This window comes from Nyctereutes procyonoides, unplaced genomic scaffold, assembly GCF_905146905.1.
Source record: "Nyctereutes procyonoides isolate TBG_1078 unplaced genomic scaffold, NYPRO_anot_genome, whole genome shotgun sequence".
Taxonomy (NCBI): Eukaryota; Metazoa; Chordata; class Mammalia; order Carnivora; family Canidae; genus Nyctereutes; species Nyctereutes procyonoides.
Window position 1 is genome coordinate 37,608,383 of NW_026575126.1, and position 18,928 is coordinate 37,627,310.

At 54.8% G+C, this 18,928-nt stretch overlaps 1 protein-coding gene across 1 annotated transcript in view; it reads left to right on the plus strand.

Annotated features, from left to right (window-relative positions):
- RAB11FIP3 (RAB11 family interacting protein 3) overlaps positions 1-18,928 on the plus strand; it is a 78,091-nt gene that overhangs the window by 38,021 nt on the left and 21,142 nt on the right. The window contains exons 3-4 of the mRNA XM_055339817.1: positions 8,608-8,699; positions 16,268-16,437. Of these exons, the coding sequence (XP_055195792.1) occupies positions 8,608-8,699; positions 16,268-16,437 (262 nt within the window). The remainder of the gene's footprint in view (positions 1-8,607; positions 8,700-16,267; positions 16,438-18,928) is intronic.

Sequence of the window (18,928 nt, forward strand, 5' to 3'; positions counted from 1 at the left end):
GTTTCAGGTGCACTCTCCCTGTTTGCTCCTCACACACCCTATCTCCCAGAACTAACTCAGCCTGTTGCCCACGATGTTAGAAAGCTGTTGCCCCTTTGGCGGACATGCCAGGGTACTGAAAGGGTTACACATGAGCACCTGCACGAGCACTGCTGTTGGTGTTCCGCAGGCCATATGCAGTTGCATTACGTTCTCGCAGACCTGTCCACACTCCGCCTGGACAACAAAGCCAACCTTTTTTTTTTTTTTTTTTTGATGGTTTGCATTTCAAATCATGAACTCCCATACACTTTACCATAAACGGTTTAGCATGTGTGCCAGTCATTACCTAGAGTTTAGTATTTGTGGTTTTACTTTGAGTAAAAATTTACGTATGTTAAATGCACAAATCTTAAGTAAATCGTAAGTCATTCTGTGAATTTTGTCAAATTCTTAGTGCCTAGTAATGGAAATGCCTGCCAAGTGTCAGCATCACCACAGACCATTCCCTCACGGCCTTCACGTGGCCCCTCCCTTATCTCTACACCATCTTGGCTGATTTTCATCACCCGAGATCAGTTTTGCCTCTCGTGGGCTTCTTTCACACAAAGGGCGTCGTTGGTATGGGCTCTTACACGCAGCTTCTCCCTGTGGGTGGTGTTTTTGAGATTCATCCATGTTGCATGGACCAGAGTCTGCTTTTTGATGCAGAGCACTGTTCCATTGTATGTTTGTACCACATTTTGTTTATCTGTTGCCCAGGGGGTAGCCTCTTGTTTGGGGGCTCATGTGTTTCCAGGTTGGAGCTGTTACGAATAAAGCTAGTGACATCTGTCTTTGTGTGGACACATGTTTTCATGCTTTTGGGGCCTGTACACAGGTTGGGATGGCTGGTTTTGTGGGTGTAAGCTTAGTATCTTACACTCTTACACTCTCCCTGGTGCCTGTCCACTGCCTCTTCACTTCAAATTCTGGAGCTCTGGAGAGCCCCCTTTTCCTCATGCCCCAGTTCCAGCCCGGGGTGTTGGGGCTGATGGTGGCAGAAAGGCACTGGTTGCACGCTCTTCCCTTCTTCCTGCCCTTGTCAGAGCTGCAGGACCTGGGCAGGACCTGCAGTGGCCGGGTCAGGGATGCCCTTAGATCTGCAGTCATATCAGCACTTGTTGGTAGAGTCCCTATTTCATCTGTTCCCTGTCTGTCTGCTGTGTCACCCAGCAGTGTCCCAGAGGGGCTGGGTTTCCTAAAACACTGAGCCCAGGTGCCTGAGGTGCACTCTGTGTTTCCTGACCCATGTGACCCTTTGCTCTTCACCCAGTGGGCCCACACATATGTGAGTACCAGCATAGCCCGGCGACCTGGTGCAGAGCTCCCATCAAAGGAAGGACTGTCAGTGTGGCGGGTGGGGGCTGTGCCATAGAACCCTGTAGACCAGCTCCAGGGAGGAGCCCCCTGCGAGGGGGGCTGGACTGAGGTCTGGTCCAAGTGGTGGAGCTGTCCTGAGGCCAGTATGATGAGCATGGCTGAGCCTGGGGATGGAGAGGCTATGGTGAGGGCGCCACCACCTGCTGGGCAGGTGGGGCCTGGGGAGAGACCTGTAGAGTGGGTGGGGCAGGAGACCCTCTGGGAGGTGGTACTGGCAGGGGATGGGTGATGTGGGTAATGCCATGTGGGCATTGGGATGAGGAAGAGAGCCTTTGGATGACCTCTGAGGTTTGAGGCTTAGAGTCCCATTCCCGTGTCTGTATCCTTGTGGCTGATACGTTGTAATCTTTAGGTGATTTTCGGAGGTTATAAAGTTATTTAAGCCTTCATGCTTTTGCAGAAGATTTCCCTGGCGGCTTCATGCAAGTTTTGGCCTCTGCTCAATCTCCAGTGCCTTTGGTGGCTTCCTAAATGGAGCACATCCTCAGGACCTCCCTTGGCTATGGCACCTATGCCCAGGACCCTTGGGATGGCTTTGTTCCCCAGCAACTTCTGTCAGTTAACGTGTGCGAAACTCAGCATATACTGTTTTCTCTTAGTTTTAAAATCCATTGTGATTTCTGACTCATCTGTTGTTCACAAGTTCTTTTAATTTCTAAATGTTTTTTAAAGCTTTGTCATTAATTTCAAGCCTCATTGTGTGTGATAGAGAATGGAATCTCTGTGTTCATTCTCTGGTGTTTGTTGAGTTTGTTTTGTGGTCTGCGGCACGGCCAGATTTTACACGTGCAGTGAGCGTGCCTAACAGTGCTTACCTACCCGCTAGTGGAGGTACACGGGCTCTTTTTTTTTTTTAAATATTTATTTATTTATTATTTATGATAGACATAGAGAGAGAGAGAGAGAGAGAGAGAGAGAGAGAGAGACAGACAGACACAGGAGGAGGGAGAAGCAGGCTCCATGCCAGGAGCCTGATGCGGGACTCGATCCCGGGACTCCAGGATCGCGCCCTGGGCCAAAGGCAGGCGCTAAACCACTAAGCCACCCAGGGATCCCCAGTACACGGGCTCTTACGTGCACACCTCGAGCCTCACCACATTTGTCTGTGTGGCCTCAGTCATGGGGGAGACACGTCTCCATAAAGGCAATGGCATCATTACTTTTCTACAGCTTTATTTCACCTTCATGCTCACATGACTGACCGGCCAGGTGGAGGCTTCTAGGTCAATGGTGATCGAACCTGGAGCTCCCCCTGAACTGGGGGGGCATCAGAGAAGCCTTCACAGCTCTGCTTGACAGGCTAGGGATGGGAAGGTGACAGATGCATAGAGGCCAAGCCTAAGATACCAGAAAGCAATTACTATTACTATTACTATAGCAATTACTATTGCCAGGAGAAACAAGAGGCTGAAAAAGAGGGAAAATGTCCTTCTAGAATACGCCGTGGCTGGTAATGAGTGCTATTTTATGTAGGCATTATAATTAAACAAATTGAATATTTATGTAACCAAAGATTAGACTTAGCTATTTTGGAAGGTTGGGGGAGGGAAAGTGGGGAAGGGTATGCTGAAATCTCAGGTACTATACCAGGTTGCCAGTAGAAAAATCTAGAATCCAGAAACTAATGGGAACTACTTAGAAACAGTCCTTAGAAGGACGAGGACGACTGGCTAAGGGTGCGAGGACTGCCTCTTGCTGCTCTCGGCCTGTCAGCACTGGTTCACTCTCCAGCTATGGGAGGGATGATGGGTGCCCCATGGGTTTGTCGTGACTGCTCCTCATTACCAACAGGAACCCATTTCCCTGGGTGACCACAGAAACAGAACTAGTGACCTGCTGGCCACAGAACACTGGCCTTGCCTGTCAGGCAGGTGGCTTGTGCGCAGCATTACCGGTAGGTCAGCAGCATCTGTGTCTCTGGGTCTGAAACCACGGAGCCAGAGGGCGAGAGTGGGCTTCCCTGGGTTGAGGGAGTTGAGGAATCCAGATTCCTCTGAAGGGTCATGGCTGGGAGCAGCAGTGGCAGCTGGTCCTGGGGGCATGGGCAGGAAAGAGCCCAGGGTGGTGGCCAGCTAGACGGCTGGTGCCATCGTGTGGCTCAGGCCTTCTCCGCCGAAGTCCACAGTCCTGTTTGCAGGCTGGTGGCAAGTCTGTTCCGCAGTAGCGTGGTTCATGCACACTGAAGCTCAACTGTGGGGTCCCCAGGTGGTCATGACCTGGGAGTCTGCAGGTGCTCCTGGACGGCTTGGGGCCCGCTACTGTATGACACTCTCTGGCCTTGGATGCCTGCTGAGGCTGGTTCTTATCTGTGGGCTGCTGGCTGTCACCCTACGTGGCTGTCTTGTGGGTCACATGTGTCCTGAAGTTGAGTGACTTAAGGAGCATCAGTCTGGTGAGAGGACAGACTGTCTCCTTGAGTCCTCATCTCACCCTAACTCACTGAGACTCACAGGCCTCCCTGCAGCCTCCAAACCTGCCAGGGTGCCACACCCAGGCACCCCCCCCCCAACCTCCATTTACACCCACCACTCCTCCTCCCTCCTCCTTGCCTTGTGTGGGTCATTCCCCCTTCTGTCCGTTCCAGGGGTTGGCAGAGGGGGGCCACAAGGCGAGGCCCTGGGAGAGGTCCTGGGCGGTGCCTGAGAGGAGCTCCCAGGGCTCTTTGTCTCCATCCAGAGCTTGCTCTGGCCTGCTCTCCCCTTTATTTTATTATTTTATTTTATTTTATTTTATTTATTTTATTTATTTTTTGCTAAAGATTTTATTTATTTTTAAGATTTTTTTTAATTTATTTATTCATAGACACAGAGAGAGAGAAGCAGAGACACAGGCAGAGGGAGAAGCAGGCTCCATGCAAGTAGCCTGATGTGGGACTCGATCCCGGGTCTCCAGGATCACACCCCAGGCTGCAGGTGGCGCCAAACCGCTGCGCCACTGGGGCTGCCCCTATTTATTTATTCTTGACACACACAAAGAGAGGCAGAGACACAGGCAGAGGGAGAAGCAGGCTCCATGCAGGGAGCCTGATATGGGACTCGATCCCGGGACTCAAGGATCATGCCCTGGGCCGAAGGCAGTTGCTCACCTGCTGATCCCCCCCAGGTGCCCCTATTTCATTTTATTTTTGTGTCCATATAAGTTTTCTTTCTTTACAGTTTTGGAATCTAGTTTCTTGTAACAAATAGACCAAAAGTACACCCAGGATCTGGTGTATTGCTCTGTTCTGTTCTCCTGTCTGGTTATATTCTCTCTCTCTCCTTTTTTTCCAGTTTATAATCTCTTCTGATTTGTTTGGTGTATATTTCTCTGGGGTCGTTGTTGCTGTTTTAGTGTTTTGTTCTCTTGTTTGTTTTTTTTAAGGTTCGTTTGTTTTTTAAAAATATTTTATGTATTTATTCATGAGAGACACAGAGAGGCAGAGACACAGGCAGAGGGAGAAGCAGGCTCCATGCAGGGAGCCCAAAGCGGAACTCGATCCTGGGACCCTGGATCATACCCTGAGCCAAAGGCAGAAGCTCAGCCACGGAGCCCCCCAAGTGCCCCTGTTTTCTTGTTCATCTATTCTTCTCTGGACAAAATGACAAGATGGAAATGCTGTGTTTTTTCTGTGGCAAGAACATTTTGGAATAGACGTGTCCCTGGAGGGTGAGGCTTGGTCTCCTCGTGATGCCACATTGCAGGTGGTGTCCCCTCCCTTGAATTTAGTCTGTGTGGGGCAGACCCCTGCTCCTGAAGTGGGGTGACAGGCCCTGGACCCTGAGTGACAGTCTGCTGCTGGGGTGCATGACAGGGGGGCTCTGTCCAGTGGCTGGGCTCAGGGGTTGCAGTACTGAGAGCTTGGAGCAGAGTGGATGAGGGCCACAGCAGAGGGAGGGCCCAGATGTGGCCCGTGAGGACTGTGGGCACAGACACTGCAGAGCCAGAGTGTTCCAGGGACACAGCACGGCATCCCCTGCCTTCAGCAGCTGGCTTTCTAGTGGAGGAGAGCCCACAGAAAATGAGGCAGGGCCCCCTACGGGAGGTGACAGGAGCTTGGTAGGAGGGTGAAGCAGCGGTGGGGGTGCCTGGGCATGCACCCTGGCATGTTTGGGGGCTGCAGGGAGGCCAGTGTGTCCAGGTTAGGTCTCTGGGGTCAGAAGGTATAGGTGAGGGTACTGGGGTCACAGAAGGCTGTGGGCAGCGAGGGAAGACTTGGGTTTCTCCACAGGGTGGGTGAGTGGCCCCTGGGCTCAGGACCATAGCCTGGAGTGGGCACGACGTGCTGGGCCTCCAGGTGGGGCAGGCCGTGCTGCTGGGGCCTCCCCGCTGGTCTTGGACATGCTGCCAGGTGGGCTCGGGGCTTCAGGCTTTGTTTTTCTTTTTTTCTGTAGTTTGATTTCATCATTTACTTTGGTCAGGAAAGGAGAGTGGAAATAAAACTAAAATAAGAGCAAGTCAGATGTGATGTTGAAATTGGTGTTTGATAGCATTTGGGAGAGTGGAGCTCCGCTGGAGCTCGCTTGGGGTCCTCCTCCAGTGCGGGCAGCCTGTGTTGGCGGGCACGCTTGCTCCACACCCAGGAGCGACACAGCAAGGGCCGTGGCGTGTTGACCCAGTTGGCAGCGAAGCGCGGGGAGATTTTCGCTGTCATACCACAGGCCTTATTTCAGGAATAGAATAAGTTGGTGGGGGAGGATTGCTACAAATAGGCCAGCGAGCTGGCCACCCCCACACTCTGGAAGAGTAAGATACTTGCACATTAAAAATGTCCGCTTCACCGAGAATTGTTTTCGTTCAGATAGAGCAAGCTAACAGGAGAATCCTGTTCAGTTCCCACTGGGAGGGCAAAGCTGCTGCGATGACCACGTGCCCCTGTTCACAATGTGGGACAAAACTCCTTGGCCCCTTGTCCCCCTCGAGGCTGAGCACACTTCCAGCACAGCAAACATGGTCGGCTGCATTTTGAGACCTTTGATTCTCTGCCTCGGGTTTTTGAAGGGCAAGGAAGACCGTTAACATTCGAGAGGGAAAAATAGGCCAAAGACTGTTGGTCTTCTTAGCCACGCGTGCAGTCTCGAACTGCACCAGCGCAGTCGGTGCTCTCCAGCTCCTCGCCCCGAGCTCTGGCGCAGGGACGGCGGCCCACCAGCTTGCAGGCTGCTTCTCGCCTGCTGCGTGGGTCCCACTCGGGCGCCTAGCCACGCTCCTGGGGAGAACGGTTCCACCGCGACAAGTACCTGTGGTTCTTAGAGCAAAGGCCACATCGGGGTTTGGCATAAGGGCTGTAGTCACTGCCGCAGCGTGGTTTGGAGCTGCCAAGGCATCTCACAGTTGCCGAGGATGTCAGCGTTTGGATTTACACAGTCGTCAAAGGAAAGGGTTGGTACTCTGTTCAAGTTGAGTCCTTTAGAAACAGGCGGAGGAGCCACGTGTCCTGCCACTGCTTGGTGGCGAAGGTCCCTCCCCCAGTCTCCCGGCTCTTGGTGCCCGGAGAGCCCGGTGGGGCTCCTGAGGGCAGTCAGCAGTGTTTTCCCACGTGCTGCAGCTGCCAGACAAGAACGTCTTCCGGCTCAGTCAGGACAGGGCGCAGCTCTTGATGTGGGGCGGGCACAGGGCATACTTAGGAGGAGTCAAGCGAGGGACTGCTGGCTACGTGACGTACATTAGGTAAGTAAGTGGTGTATTCTGAGAAAGCAGTTGCTCCGTGGCCTGTGTTCGGCTGCCAACACTGACACCCAGTGTGTGGGTTTTCAGCACCAAGCAGTTGTCCAGTTTTCTGGGGACACCAGTTAGGGTCCCACGATGTAATCTGTGACCCCAGTTGTGGGGGGTTAGGGAAGACCCCACTTCAGGTGCTGAGGCCACCCACACTTCTGTCCGACTTGCCAGTGGATCCGGGGCCCCCAGGGCCCCTCCTTAGGCTTGATCATTTGCTGTCATGGCTCATGGAACCCAGGGAAACACTTTACTTACCTTTAGCAGTTTGTTTCAAAGGTTACAGATGCATAGCCAGCGGAGGTCTCACTGGGTGAGGTCTGGAAGTGTCTGGAACACAGGGGCTTCTGCTCCTGTGGAGTTCAGGTTGTACCACCCTCCCGGCACCTCCATGTGTTCCCGCCTGAGGCTCCCAAACCCCTGCACATCGGGCTTCTGTGCAGGCCCCGTGGTTGACCAGGCCCCTGGTGGTGGGCGGGGTGTGCAGCCTTCTGATCCCACGTTGGGTCCCCTGGCCACCAGCCCACAAGCTCTGAGAGTCACGTGGTTGCTGTGAACCCAGGTAAGGGGGCAAGGGGCTTGTTCTGCTCCCTGGCAGCCCTGACCCTCAGGAACTTCCCAGGAGGCAGGACGGGGAGCACAAAAACACTTCTCCTGGGGCGGCAGCCCCGTGACACAACATCGGGAAGCAGGCGGCGTCTGTTGCTCCCCTGCTCTCCGGCACGGGCTGTGCCCGGACAGCGCCCCACACACGGTGGACGTGGCTTCTCCTGCAGGCCTGCGGCTGTGAGGACTGATCGTGCCCAAGAACTGATGTGTGTGTTGCTCACGTCACACTTGAAGTCTGCCCGTTGTGAAGGGCTTTCCTTATATGAAATGTTGATCGCAGAAAATAAAGTTAAACAAAAACAAAGGATGTAAAAGCCGCCAGCGAGTCCAGCACCAGGACGAGACGCTATGTTGGTTTGTTTCATACCCACATCTCCCCAAACACAAAGTTTTAAAAAATTTAAGTCTGGGTACCTTAATACTTTTTAAAGTCCATGAACATGTTACAGATTTGAGATCCTGCTCCCTCTCTTTACAATGCTGTTTACTTAATTAATTACTTAAAATATTTATTTATTTTACAGAGATTGGTGGGGGGAGGGGCAGAGGGAGAGAGCCTCCCAAGCAGACTTCTCGCTGAGAGTGGGGCCCGACACGGGGCTCGATTCCAGGGCCCTGGGATCATGACCTGAGCTGAAATCACGTCGGATGCTTACCTGACTGAGCCTCCCGGGTGCCCCAGTGCTGTCAGGGCTTTTAGAGAAACAAACACTTTACCATTGAGCCTGCACACCTGCTCTGGAGGCGGGGCCTGCCCTCCTGTCCTAACCGTGCCACTGCCTCCTCCAGGCTTCTCGGGGGCCGGCCAGAGCCCCCGCTAGCGTTTACCACCCCGGCGCCTCCCCCCTTGGCCTCTGGGGGTGCTCTGGGTTCCCTGCTCAGTACGGGTCTTCTCTCCTGCAGAGTCCGATGGCCAGCTGTGCGGGGTCGCACCTGCCCAGGACGAGGAGCCGCCCGCCTGCCCCGATGAGTTCGACGACTTCGTTACCTTTGAGGCAAGTGGTACTTACCGAGGGGCCGAAAGGGAGTTTGACGTGACTGTCTTTCCGTATGGCCACTTAGTCATGCCCCGGCCGTTTCTGCAGGAAGTGGCAGGGAGGGCAGGGCAGGGCTCCCCGTGCAGCTCGTGCATACCACTGGGAGCTCTGGGGGCTCCACTGCTGCCCACCTGAGACCTGTTGTCAGCACAGGGATGGGCGGGGGTCTAAGGGCTCTGCAGTGGTGTTGCTGTCACCTTCTCTGCCAAGCAAAGCCAGAGCTGGGGACGTGCTGTGAAGTTTTTGTTTTACCAAATTTCAAATCATCTTCTGAGTTTAGGGACTTCTAACACCTCATGCTTCTTTGCCACCTGCCCCCACAGTTGCTATGACTACATGGTGTGACCTAGAATTGTGGGCTTTTTGTTGTCTGCACGGCAAGGAGGAGGTCTGTGAGCACAGCCATGAGGACAGACCACACCGTTGTGTCCCACCAGTTGGAGGGGTGGGCAGGTGCCAAGATAGCCCGTGTGGGTGGACCTGGAATTTTTACTTATTAAAAATACACATTAGGGGATCCCTGGGTGGCTCAGCGGTTTAGTGCCTGCCTTTGGCCTAGGGCGTGATCCTGGAGTCCCGGGATGGAGTCCCACGTCGGGCTTCCGGCATGGAGCCTGCTTTTCCCTCCTCCTGTGTCTCTGCCTCTCTCTCTTTCTGTTTGTCTCTCATAGATAAATAAATAAAAATCTTAAAAAAAAAATACACATGAGAAACTCCGGAGCACCTCAGAAGCTGTTGCCCAGGGAACAGAGCTGGACTTGGCACAGTGGCTGTGAGCCTTAGCACTTTGGAGGGACAAGGGTTGGGTTGCCTAGAGCAGCTTCTCAAAGTCCACAGCTGTTCACTGCCTCCCTCTGGGGTCTAGTGTCCCCACTGAGGGGGCTGCTCCACGTAGTGGTCAGCTCAGATAACGTGGATTCACCTTCTGACTGTCCTTTCTGGTGGCACAGATGTTGGGGCCGCTGAGGACCCTTCAGCACTCACAGCTTTGTCCCAAAGCACAGGCCAGGCCTCAGCTCCCCAAGGCATCCTGTTGAGCGAGGATGGTGTATTCATTCTGTGTGTGTGACCTGAGGGTGCCAGGCCCTGTCCTGGCGTTGGAGGTGTGGTGCTGACCAGGGCACGTGTGGCTGGATGGCGGCTGGTGTGTGCAGGACTCTGGTGTGTCACCTGTGAGATGAACTGCCAGACCCTGTGATGGAGGGAGGCTGCCGCCCTGAGCAGAGGAGGGCAAGGTGGGGAAGTATGTGCAGCGTGACACACCTCGCATTTTCCAGGAATGCAAGTTAGGTCAGGGGAATCCTCCTTTCCTTGATCGGAGTACCTGGGGGGTCGAGACACTCCATGCAGACACTTGTTTAGTGAGCATTGGACCTTTGTTTCCCCTCCCCGCAGAACCTGGCCTGAGCATCTGCAGCACCATCTTCCGCTCCCTCCCTTGCTCAGGTTTCTGCTAGGGCATCGTATCAGTTTTTCACACGTTATGTGGAGGTGGGTGTCGCTGAATGGTAGTCTCCCAAAAGATAGGATCCCTCGGAACCTGTGAACATGACCTTACTTGAAGAAAGGGTCCTTGCAAATGTCATCAAGGACGTCAGGACGAAATCATGCTGGTAGGAGTCTGGGCCCTGAATGCAATGACAGGAGAGAGGAGGAGACACGCGGGAGCCCTGCGACGGAGCAGCGGAGGGCTGCCCGGGGCCACCAGCAGCCGCACCAGGCAGGAGAGGGCCCCTGGAAGGGCCTGCCGACACCGTGGCCTCGGCCTCGTGGCCTCAGCAGCTCTGAGAGGATAAACCTCTGTGGTTGTAAACCCCAGCTGCCGTCCCCCGTTGCAGCAGCGCTGGACACTGACACGGGGCCGGTCCCTTCCACGGCGACACTGACAGCCGCCTGCACGCAGGGGCAGCTGCGTGCACCTCGGTGGAACTGTGCCTGCGCCCACCCGGAACTCTGGTGGCCAGCCTTGGGCAAAGGGGGTCCTCTGGGCACACCCGGAGCAGACGCCCAGGTCAGCCTCTGTGCTAGTGCAAGGAGGGGCGCCCATGCCCTGTTGTGGCATCCTGGCGGCAGCCCAGGCTGGCCGTGAGCCCCATTTCCCCCCACGTGTAAACTCTAGCATTGCACACGGGAAACATACGGTAAATACTCACTAATGATGATGATGAAACAAACTGCAGGTGTGAGAGCAGGTGCATAGAGGAGGCAGGCACAGGGTTGTCTCCAGGGCCCTCGTGTGTGCGTGTGTGATGCCAGGACCTCCAGTCAGAGTTCCTGACCCAGACACTGTCTCCGGGGACGGGGGCCCTGAGGCTTCGAAACCGGGTGGACGTGGGTGCACGCATTGTCCCCACTTTTGGGGTCACCTTGGGGCAGCGGATTTAGGGAGATTCAGACTCTAGCCCCTCCTGTCCTCTGTGCAGACTGAGCCCTGAGGCCACAAGGCTGTGGCCCCCCCGCCTCTGGTGCCCTCCAGGGGCCAGCTCCCACCTTGATCTTGTCACCTGCCACTTCCAGAAAGCACACTAGGAAGTCAGTGTTTCAGAGAATGCAAAAGGGATACTTCTGATTCTTTTTCAGAAAGGAGAAAATATTTTCTAAGTTTTTGTTGTTACTTTTGAAAAATAATTAATACTTTATATTTGAGCAGTTTTACCCTCTCAGAAAATGGAGCATACAGTATGGAGAGTTCTCACTCTCCTCGCTGCCCCCCTGACACACATATCACGGTTCTCTCCATCATGAGCGTCTTGCATTAATTAGTGTGGTGCATTAGTTATAACTGCTGATCCAGGATCGATACATTGTTGTTAACGAAAGCCTGTAGTTTAGTTTTTAATTAATTTATTTATTCATGAGAGACACGGAGAGTGGCAGAGACAGGCAGAGGGAGAAGCAGGCTCCATGCAGGGAGCCTGACATGGGACTCGATCCCAGGACCCCGGGATCACGACCTGGGCTGAAGGCGGTGCTAGCCATCCAGGGACCCCCAAGCCTGTAGTTTACATTAGGGCTCCCTCTTGGTGTTGTGCATTCTGTGGGGGTTTTTATTATAATTTTTAAAAAGATTTTATTTTTTATGTATTTTAGCAAGAGCGTGCACACACACAGACAGGTGGGAGGGGCCAGATGGAGAGGGCGAAGCAGACTCCCCGCTGAGCAGGGCCCCCACGTGGGGCTTGATGCAGGGCTCGATCCCAGGACCCCAAGGTCATGACCGGAGCTGGGGGTGGACACTGCACCGGCCGAGCCACCCGGGTGCCCCATGCATTCTGTGGGCTTTAGCGAGTGTACAAGCTCACGTGTTCATCATGTAGTGTTGCGCAGGGAAGCCTCCATTCGACACCTCTGCTCCTGTGCTCATCCCTCCCTCACTGCCAGCACCTGCAGCAGCTGGTCTTTGGCTGTAGTTTTGCCTCTTCCAGAATGTCGCAGAGTCGGAAGCCTGTGAGTGGCCTTTGCTGATTGGCTTCTGTTGCTTCATCATGTGCACTGAAGGCTCTTCCTTGTCTTTTTTTTTTTTTAATTTTATTTATTTATTCATGAGGTAGAGAGAGAGAGAGGCAGGGACACAGGCAGAGGGAGAAGCAGGCTCCATGCAGGGAGCCCAATGCAGGACTTGATCCCGGGTCTCCAGGTTCAGGCCCTGGGCTGATGGCGGCGCTAAACCGCTGAGCCACCCGGGCTGTCTTCTTCCTTGTCTTTTTATGCTTTTTAGGATCTTCAGCTGTGACTTTGAGGGGATCGGAACCAGGTACTGTGAAACTCGTAGAGAGAGAGTCCTTTAGAGAAGCTTGCACATCATGTTATCTTGAAAGTTCAGTAAAAATATGGGTGGGGAGCACGTGCGTTACGCCCACGTCTCCCATCTGGGGACCCTGCGGCGGGGATCTTCAGACCTACGTGAGCCCATATTGACTCCCTGGGAGAACACACAATAGTGTGGGTCAGTGGACCCTTGCCCTCCGCGGCTGGGGGCTCCTGGGTCCTCCTGCTTCCTGATGGCTCCTTGGGGGGACACCTGCTGGGAGGTACTGATGGGTGCAGGGCCCAGCCCACGTCTCAGAGTTGCTGACGGGCATCGGGAGGGTCACGGAGAACAGTACTGGCAGAGATGATCAGCACCGTCCCGCTGTGCCTTCTCGGCCCCTCCTCCTCCTCCTCCTCCTCCTCCTCCTCCTCCTCCTCCTCCTCCTCCCCCGAGGCCTCCAGAGCAAAGGGCCGCCTCGGTACAGGGACGGGGCCTGGGGATGGGGCCTGTGTCTTGTGTGCAGACTGTCACAGCAGAGCTTTGGCAGTCAGCGGAAGCCCCTGCTCTGAGGTCTGTTTTGGAGCTGACAAGGACATTTCCTGAACTTTGCGCGCGGCTGCGCGCCCCCCCCCCCGCCCCCCCCCCCCCCCCCCCCCCCGTCCGTGCAGCAGGAGGTTTAATGGAGTGTGTCTGGGAGCAGGTTAAACTTTCTCCAAGGCTGTGATGGGCCTTCAGGTGAACGTGCCGGTTTTGCCTAAACACCAGCAAACTGGCAGATAGGCCGCGTGGCTGGCCGCGGAAGCTGGTGGCTGGTGGCCGGGCCGGACGGCGTGCCCAGCAGTTGCCGGAGCGTGGGGCGTGGCGCCGAGGGCAGGGAGCGGAGCTTCCCAAGGGCCCGGCCGGGTGGGCTCCTGCCATGGCCCGGGCTGCCACCTCGCCTGCCAACACGCCCTTGGTAAGCCCGGAAGATCACGTTTGCTCGGGGCAGCAGTGTTTCACGTGTGCTTTGGTTTTCCAGGGAGTTCGTCCTAATGTCTTTAATTTGTAAATAATTTTAAAGTTGACAGCACAGACTGACTTCAGGGCAGAGCCGGGTCCTGTGTGGTGGCGGGTGCGGGCTGGTGCATTGGGCTGGGCGTCGAGGCCACCTCGGCCGCTCTTGAAAAGCCAGCTGCTCTGTGAAACTGCCTGGCCGCTGGCGTTTGTGCAGGGCAGCCGGTGTCGGCGGAGCAGCACCGGGCAAGGGGGCAGCACTCGTGGCGCCAGCGGCTCCTGAGCCGGACCCTGCGCCCTCCGGCTCCCACTGCTCAGCTCCCCGGGGGACGGGTGTGGGAGCAGTGGCGCGGGCGGGACCGCTCTGTAATTTGGGGCCAACTAAGGGTTAGTGCAAACCTGACGCCTTGGTGAGGCGGGAGCAGCGCTCATCTATTCCTCTGTGTGCAGCAGCAGCTTTGCTTCAGGGGTGAGGAGCCAGAGGCAGGGGAGCACCACCCCGCTCAGCTGTTCAAGGCCCGTGAGTTGCCCAGAAGGGAATGCGTGCCACGGCTGTGTCACTGGTCCGTCGGCAGAGAGTAACTCGCACCTGAGCTGTCCGGCGTGCACTGCAGCCCGGCCCCAGCTGTGTGATGCAGGTGCGCCCCTTGCCGTGAGGTCGGCAGGCCCCGGGGCCAGGCCTCGGTTCCGGGCTGCGTTGGCCTAACCTGCCGCACACCCTGGGCTGCGGGTCACGGGCCCAGGGTCCACACCGCCGGGGTGGGGAGCATTGTGCTCTTCAGAGGCACTGGTCGATTAGCCTTTCAGAGGCTGACCTCGAGACTTAAGTTCTCTTCACCAGGAAATCATCTCAGGGTCCCTGATGGGCCTGCTGGGTGAGGATTGGGGGGTGTGGGGCTGAGCGGTTGAGGAGCGAGGGCTGCCCTGGGCTGTCCTGCAGGCAGCGGGCTGTGGGGTGGGCGTCCTCTCCATCCTTGGGCGATTCGAGGCGGCACCCGATGTGCCCAGCGAACCAGCAGCCGTCCCCCAGCAGACATCAAGGACTGGTGGGGGATTTAGTTCCTGTCCTGTTGTGCTGCTTCTGCGGGCCCTGCCCCTGACATCCCAGTGCCTGCCTCACACTGCATGGCAGCAGGTGACACCCGCTCGGTGATGTTGAGGCTCTGTAAGAATTTCCTGGCTTCAGATTTTGAAGTGAGTAGTTTTGAGGGGTTCCTCAGTTGCCTTAGAGTCCAAGGAAGACGGGGTCTTCCCGTGGAGACAGGTAACACCACTGAACATCTGCACCGCCTCTTGTCATTCATTTCATCCTGGCTGCACACAGCTGGGGCCGTGAGCCCACGGTCTTCCACGTTTCTCTCCGTACCTCCCTGTCTCTCGATCGCACTCCCATTTTATAGATGAGGCAAAAGGGCTTGGAGCGGTGGGGACCCAGTGTGGGGTCACAGGGCTGGCAGTGGATGGAGGATGGACCCTGGGCTGTCATTGTCACGCTAGGATCCCACCAGCCCGGCCTGGGCCTTCACGCCCCCTGGTGAGGCGAGGAGCCATGGGGCTGCAGCCAGGAGAGCCCCGCAGAGTTAGGGGAGGAGCGGTTACCTCAGGATGACAGGACACAATGCACTCTTCTCCAGCCACTTTTCTGGAATCTTACCTGGGTTTTTGTGTGTGTGTGTTTGGTTTTATTTACTTATTCATGAGACAGAGGGAGGCAGAGACCCAGGCAGAGGGAGAAGCAGGCTCCATGCAGGGAGCCCGGTGCAGGACTCGATCTAGGACCCTGGGGTCACGACCTGGGCTGAAGGCAGACATTCCACCGCTGAGCCACCCAGGTGTCCCTCTTACCTGTTTTCATGTTGTTAATCTCAGACTTTATTTTTTTTAAGATTTTATTTTTTTAATCATGAGAGAGAGAGAGAGAGAGAGAGAGAGAGAGAGAGAGAGAGAGAGGGGCAGAGACACAGGCAGAGGGAGAAGCAGGCTCCATGCTGGGAGCCCAACATGGGACTCCATCCCGAGACTCCAGGATTGCGCCCTGGGCTGAAGGCGGCGCTAAACCACTGAGCCACCCAGGGATCCCAACTTCAGACTTTTGAGCCTGAACTGTTGGCCTCTTTCCATAACGAGCGCAACTGCATTGTAATTAAAGCTGAGACAATAAATTGAAAATGGCTTGATTCTTTGGGTTTGAGCCATTTGCACTGTGCTGCATGCCTGGCCCTGTGCTGGGCACAGGATCCAGAGAGTGAAAACAAAGATCGGTTTTGTGGAAGGTGGACCTTTAACCAGTGAACGAAATGCATTGGCTAAATAATCGATGAGCTAGTGAGTTGTGGTGAGACCCCGTGATTGAGTTTCCAAGCAGTAGCCTGAGCGTACATAACACATATTGATGGTGACTTTTTAACGAGCGTGTTCTTCTCCTGGTCTTTGGAGAGAACTAACTGCGGTGCTGGTGGTGACAACATGGGCGGGCTCACTGGAATTTATCATGTGCTGTTGCAGGTCTTCTCTCTGTTTTAGGTAGACCTATGTAACCAACTTTCAGAATTGCTCTCGTAGCTTTTCTGCTTTGGAACATGTGCCTGTGTTTCAGTATTTAAACATTGGATTCTTTTATAGGCTAACGTTTCTGCTCCCAGGTGTGGTTGGGAGCCTGCCGAGGCTGCCCCGCCACGTGGTCTCTAAGGTGCCTGCAGTAGGGCACGGTGTGGGGCATGGGGGCTTACTGACGCCTGGCTACTTTAGAGCGTGGTGCTGACTCTCAGCATTCTTCTCCTAGGCCAATGAGGTGACAGACAGTGCATACATGGGGTCTGAGAGCACCTACAGCGAGTGTGAGACCTTCACCGATGAGGACACGAGCACCCTGGTACACCCTGAGCTGCAGCCTGAGTGCTTGGACACCATGGAGGATCCCGGCCACGGTGCTCTGCTGCTGCTCCCGGGCAGGTCTGTAGGCTGGGTGTGGGCATGGCACAAGTATTGTTCGTAAGACACTGAGGGGATGTGTCCCGTGGGCACATTGGGTTTGTGGAGAGCTTGGAGTCAGCGGTGCAGAGTCCCTGGGGGACCTGAGGAGGATGGAGGCCCTGCGGCATGGCCTGTCGTGCTGGTATGAGCGCACGCCCACTGCCCTGAGCCCGCTCTCAACCACAGTGGACCTCTGTGTTGGGAGGTGCTCCTCCTGGTGACAGATACCCTGCTTGTACACACGGCACAGCTTCCTTGGCTGTAGGGAGAAGCTGGGTTCTGGGTTTCTCACTGAAGTTCTTAGAAACCAGGGCAGGACACCATATTCAGGGCACGTCTCCCAGCAGGATCTTGGAATCTGCTTATCCGGACCACATCCCTCCCCAGGTCTTCTTCCTGCCCCTGCTCCCCGGGTCCCCGGGTGTTTAAACACCTGCGAAGGGAGAGGGTGGGGTCCGACAGGTGCCGGGTGGCCTGCATGGCCCTGGGATGAGAGCCGGCAGTTTCCCTTGTGCTGTGTGGGAAGCCATCATGCCTCGCAGCCCTGCAAGTGGTTTGATTTTATTTCGTTTTGCTTATTTTATTTGATTTCCTTTCTTGTTTGGCCCTCACAGAGTTCTTGTGTTTTTTTCCTCATTAACGGCAGTATCACATGGTGACACGTGAGTGTAGCCGGTGTGGGACAGGCCTGCAGCCTCGCAGGTGCCCTGGCCCCTCAGGACCACACTGCCCGGCCCGGGTTGCGCCTCCGGTGGAGTGACCATACAGCACTGAGCATTTGCCTATTAAATCACTTTAGAGGGCGGCCCCGGTGGCGCAGTGGTTTGGCGCCACCTGCAGCTTGGGGTGTGATCCTGGAGACCCAGGATCGAGTCCCACATCGGGCTCCCTGCGTGGAACCTGCTTCTCCCTCTGCCTGTGTCTCTGCCTCTCTCTCTCTGTGTGTCTATGGATAAATAAATAAAATCTTTAAAAAATAAATAAATAAATAAATGACGTAAGAGGCAATCCTCACTGATAAGTTAGGGAATTTCAAGCGTACCAGTTTTTTTTTTTTTTAAGATCTTATTTATTTATTCATGAGAGACAGAGAGAGAGAGAGGCAGAGACACAGGCAGAGGGAGAAGCAGGCTCCATGCTAGGAGCCCGACGTGGGACTCGATCCCGGACTCCAGGATTGCGCTCTGCGCTGAAGGCAGGTGCTAAACCGCTGAGCTGCCCAGGGATCCCCCGCACTGTACCCTTTTTACAACCAGCTGCTTTCCCTTAATGTCGTGGCTGTTGAGGTCTGTCCCAGTATTTGTGCATGGCTGTCCGTCATTTGTTTTACTATTATCATTCTGTTGTATGAGGTGGGCTGTAGCTTTTTAATTCATTGCTGGTGGCCATCTGGGTGGTTCACTCTGGCTTTCTGCACAAAGCTGCTGCAAGCACCTCGTGTCTTGGTAGCCTGTCTGTCCCTGGGAAGGGGGTGGTGCTGCGTCTGCAGCATGCTTGTTGGGTTGTGGGAAAGGTACAGGCCAGCTTCTCGCAGGTGCTTACCTGCCAGCTGCCGGTGGGGTTCTGGTCACTCCCTTTCCTCAACCGCCTGCTCTGTGCTGCTTTTTTGAGTTCCTTTTCTTTCTTTCTTTCTTTCTTTCTTTTTTTTTTTTATTTATGATAGTCACAGAGAGAGAGAGAGAGGGGCAGAGACACAGGCAGAGGGAGAAGCAGGCTCCAGGGGGATCCCTGGGTGGCGCAGTGGTTTAGCGCCTGCCTTTGGCCCAGGGCATGATCCTGGAGACCCGGGATCGAATCCCACGTCGGGCTCCCGGTGCATGGAGCCTGCTTCTCCCTCTGCCTATGTCTCTGCATCTTTCTCTCTCTCTCTGTTTGTGACTATAATAAATAAATAAAAAAATTTAAAAAAAAAAAAAGAAGCAGGCTCCATGCACCGGGAGCCCGACGTGGGACTCGATCCCGGGTCTCCAGGATCGCGCCCTGGGCCAAAGGCAGGCGCCAAACCGCTGCGCCACCCAGGGATCCCTCGAGCTCCTTTTCTGGAGGGTGTGGAGTGTGGTGTTGCTGTGGGATGGTTCTTACTTGCATTTCCTGATTGAGTGCCTTTTTTTTGCATTTATTGCCCATTTCGAGATTCTTTTTTGTGAAGCGTGTGTTCAAGTCTTTTACCCATTTGTTTATTGCCGGGGTCTCCAGACTTCTACAAAAGGTCAGATAATAAGTATTTCTCTGGCTTGCAGGCTGTATGGTCTCAGTGGCTACTACGCAGGCTTTCCTGGTGAAGTGCAAGTGGTACGGCTCATGGCTGTGTCCCACTCTGACCTTACAAAAACAGGCCACGGTGGGATTGGACTTTTCCTGATCTATTGGGTTATCTTTTTCTTACTGATTTGTAGGAGCTCTTTATATATTTTGGATGTGGGTCTTCTCTCTGGTTTGTGAATTACAGGGATGTGTTTCCTGCTCCATA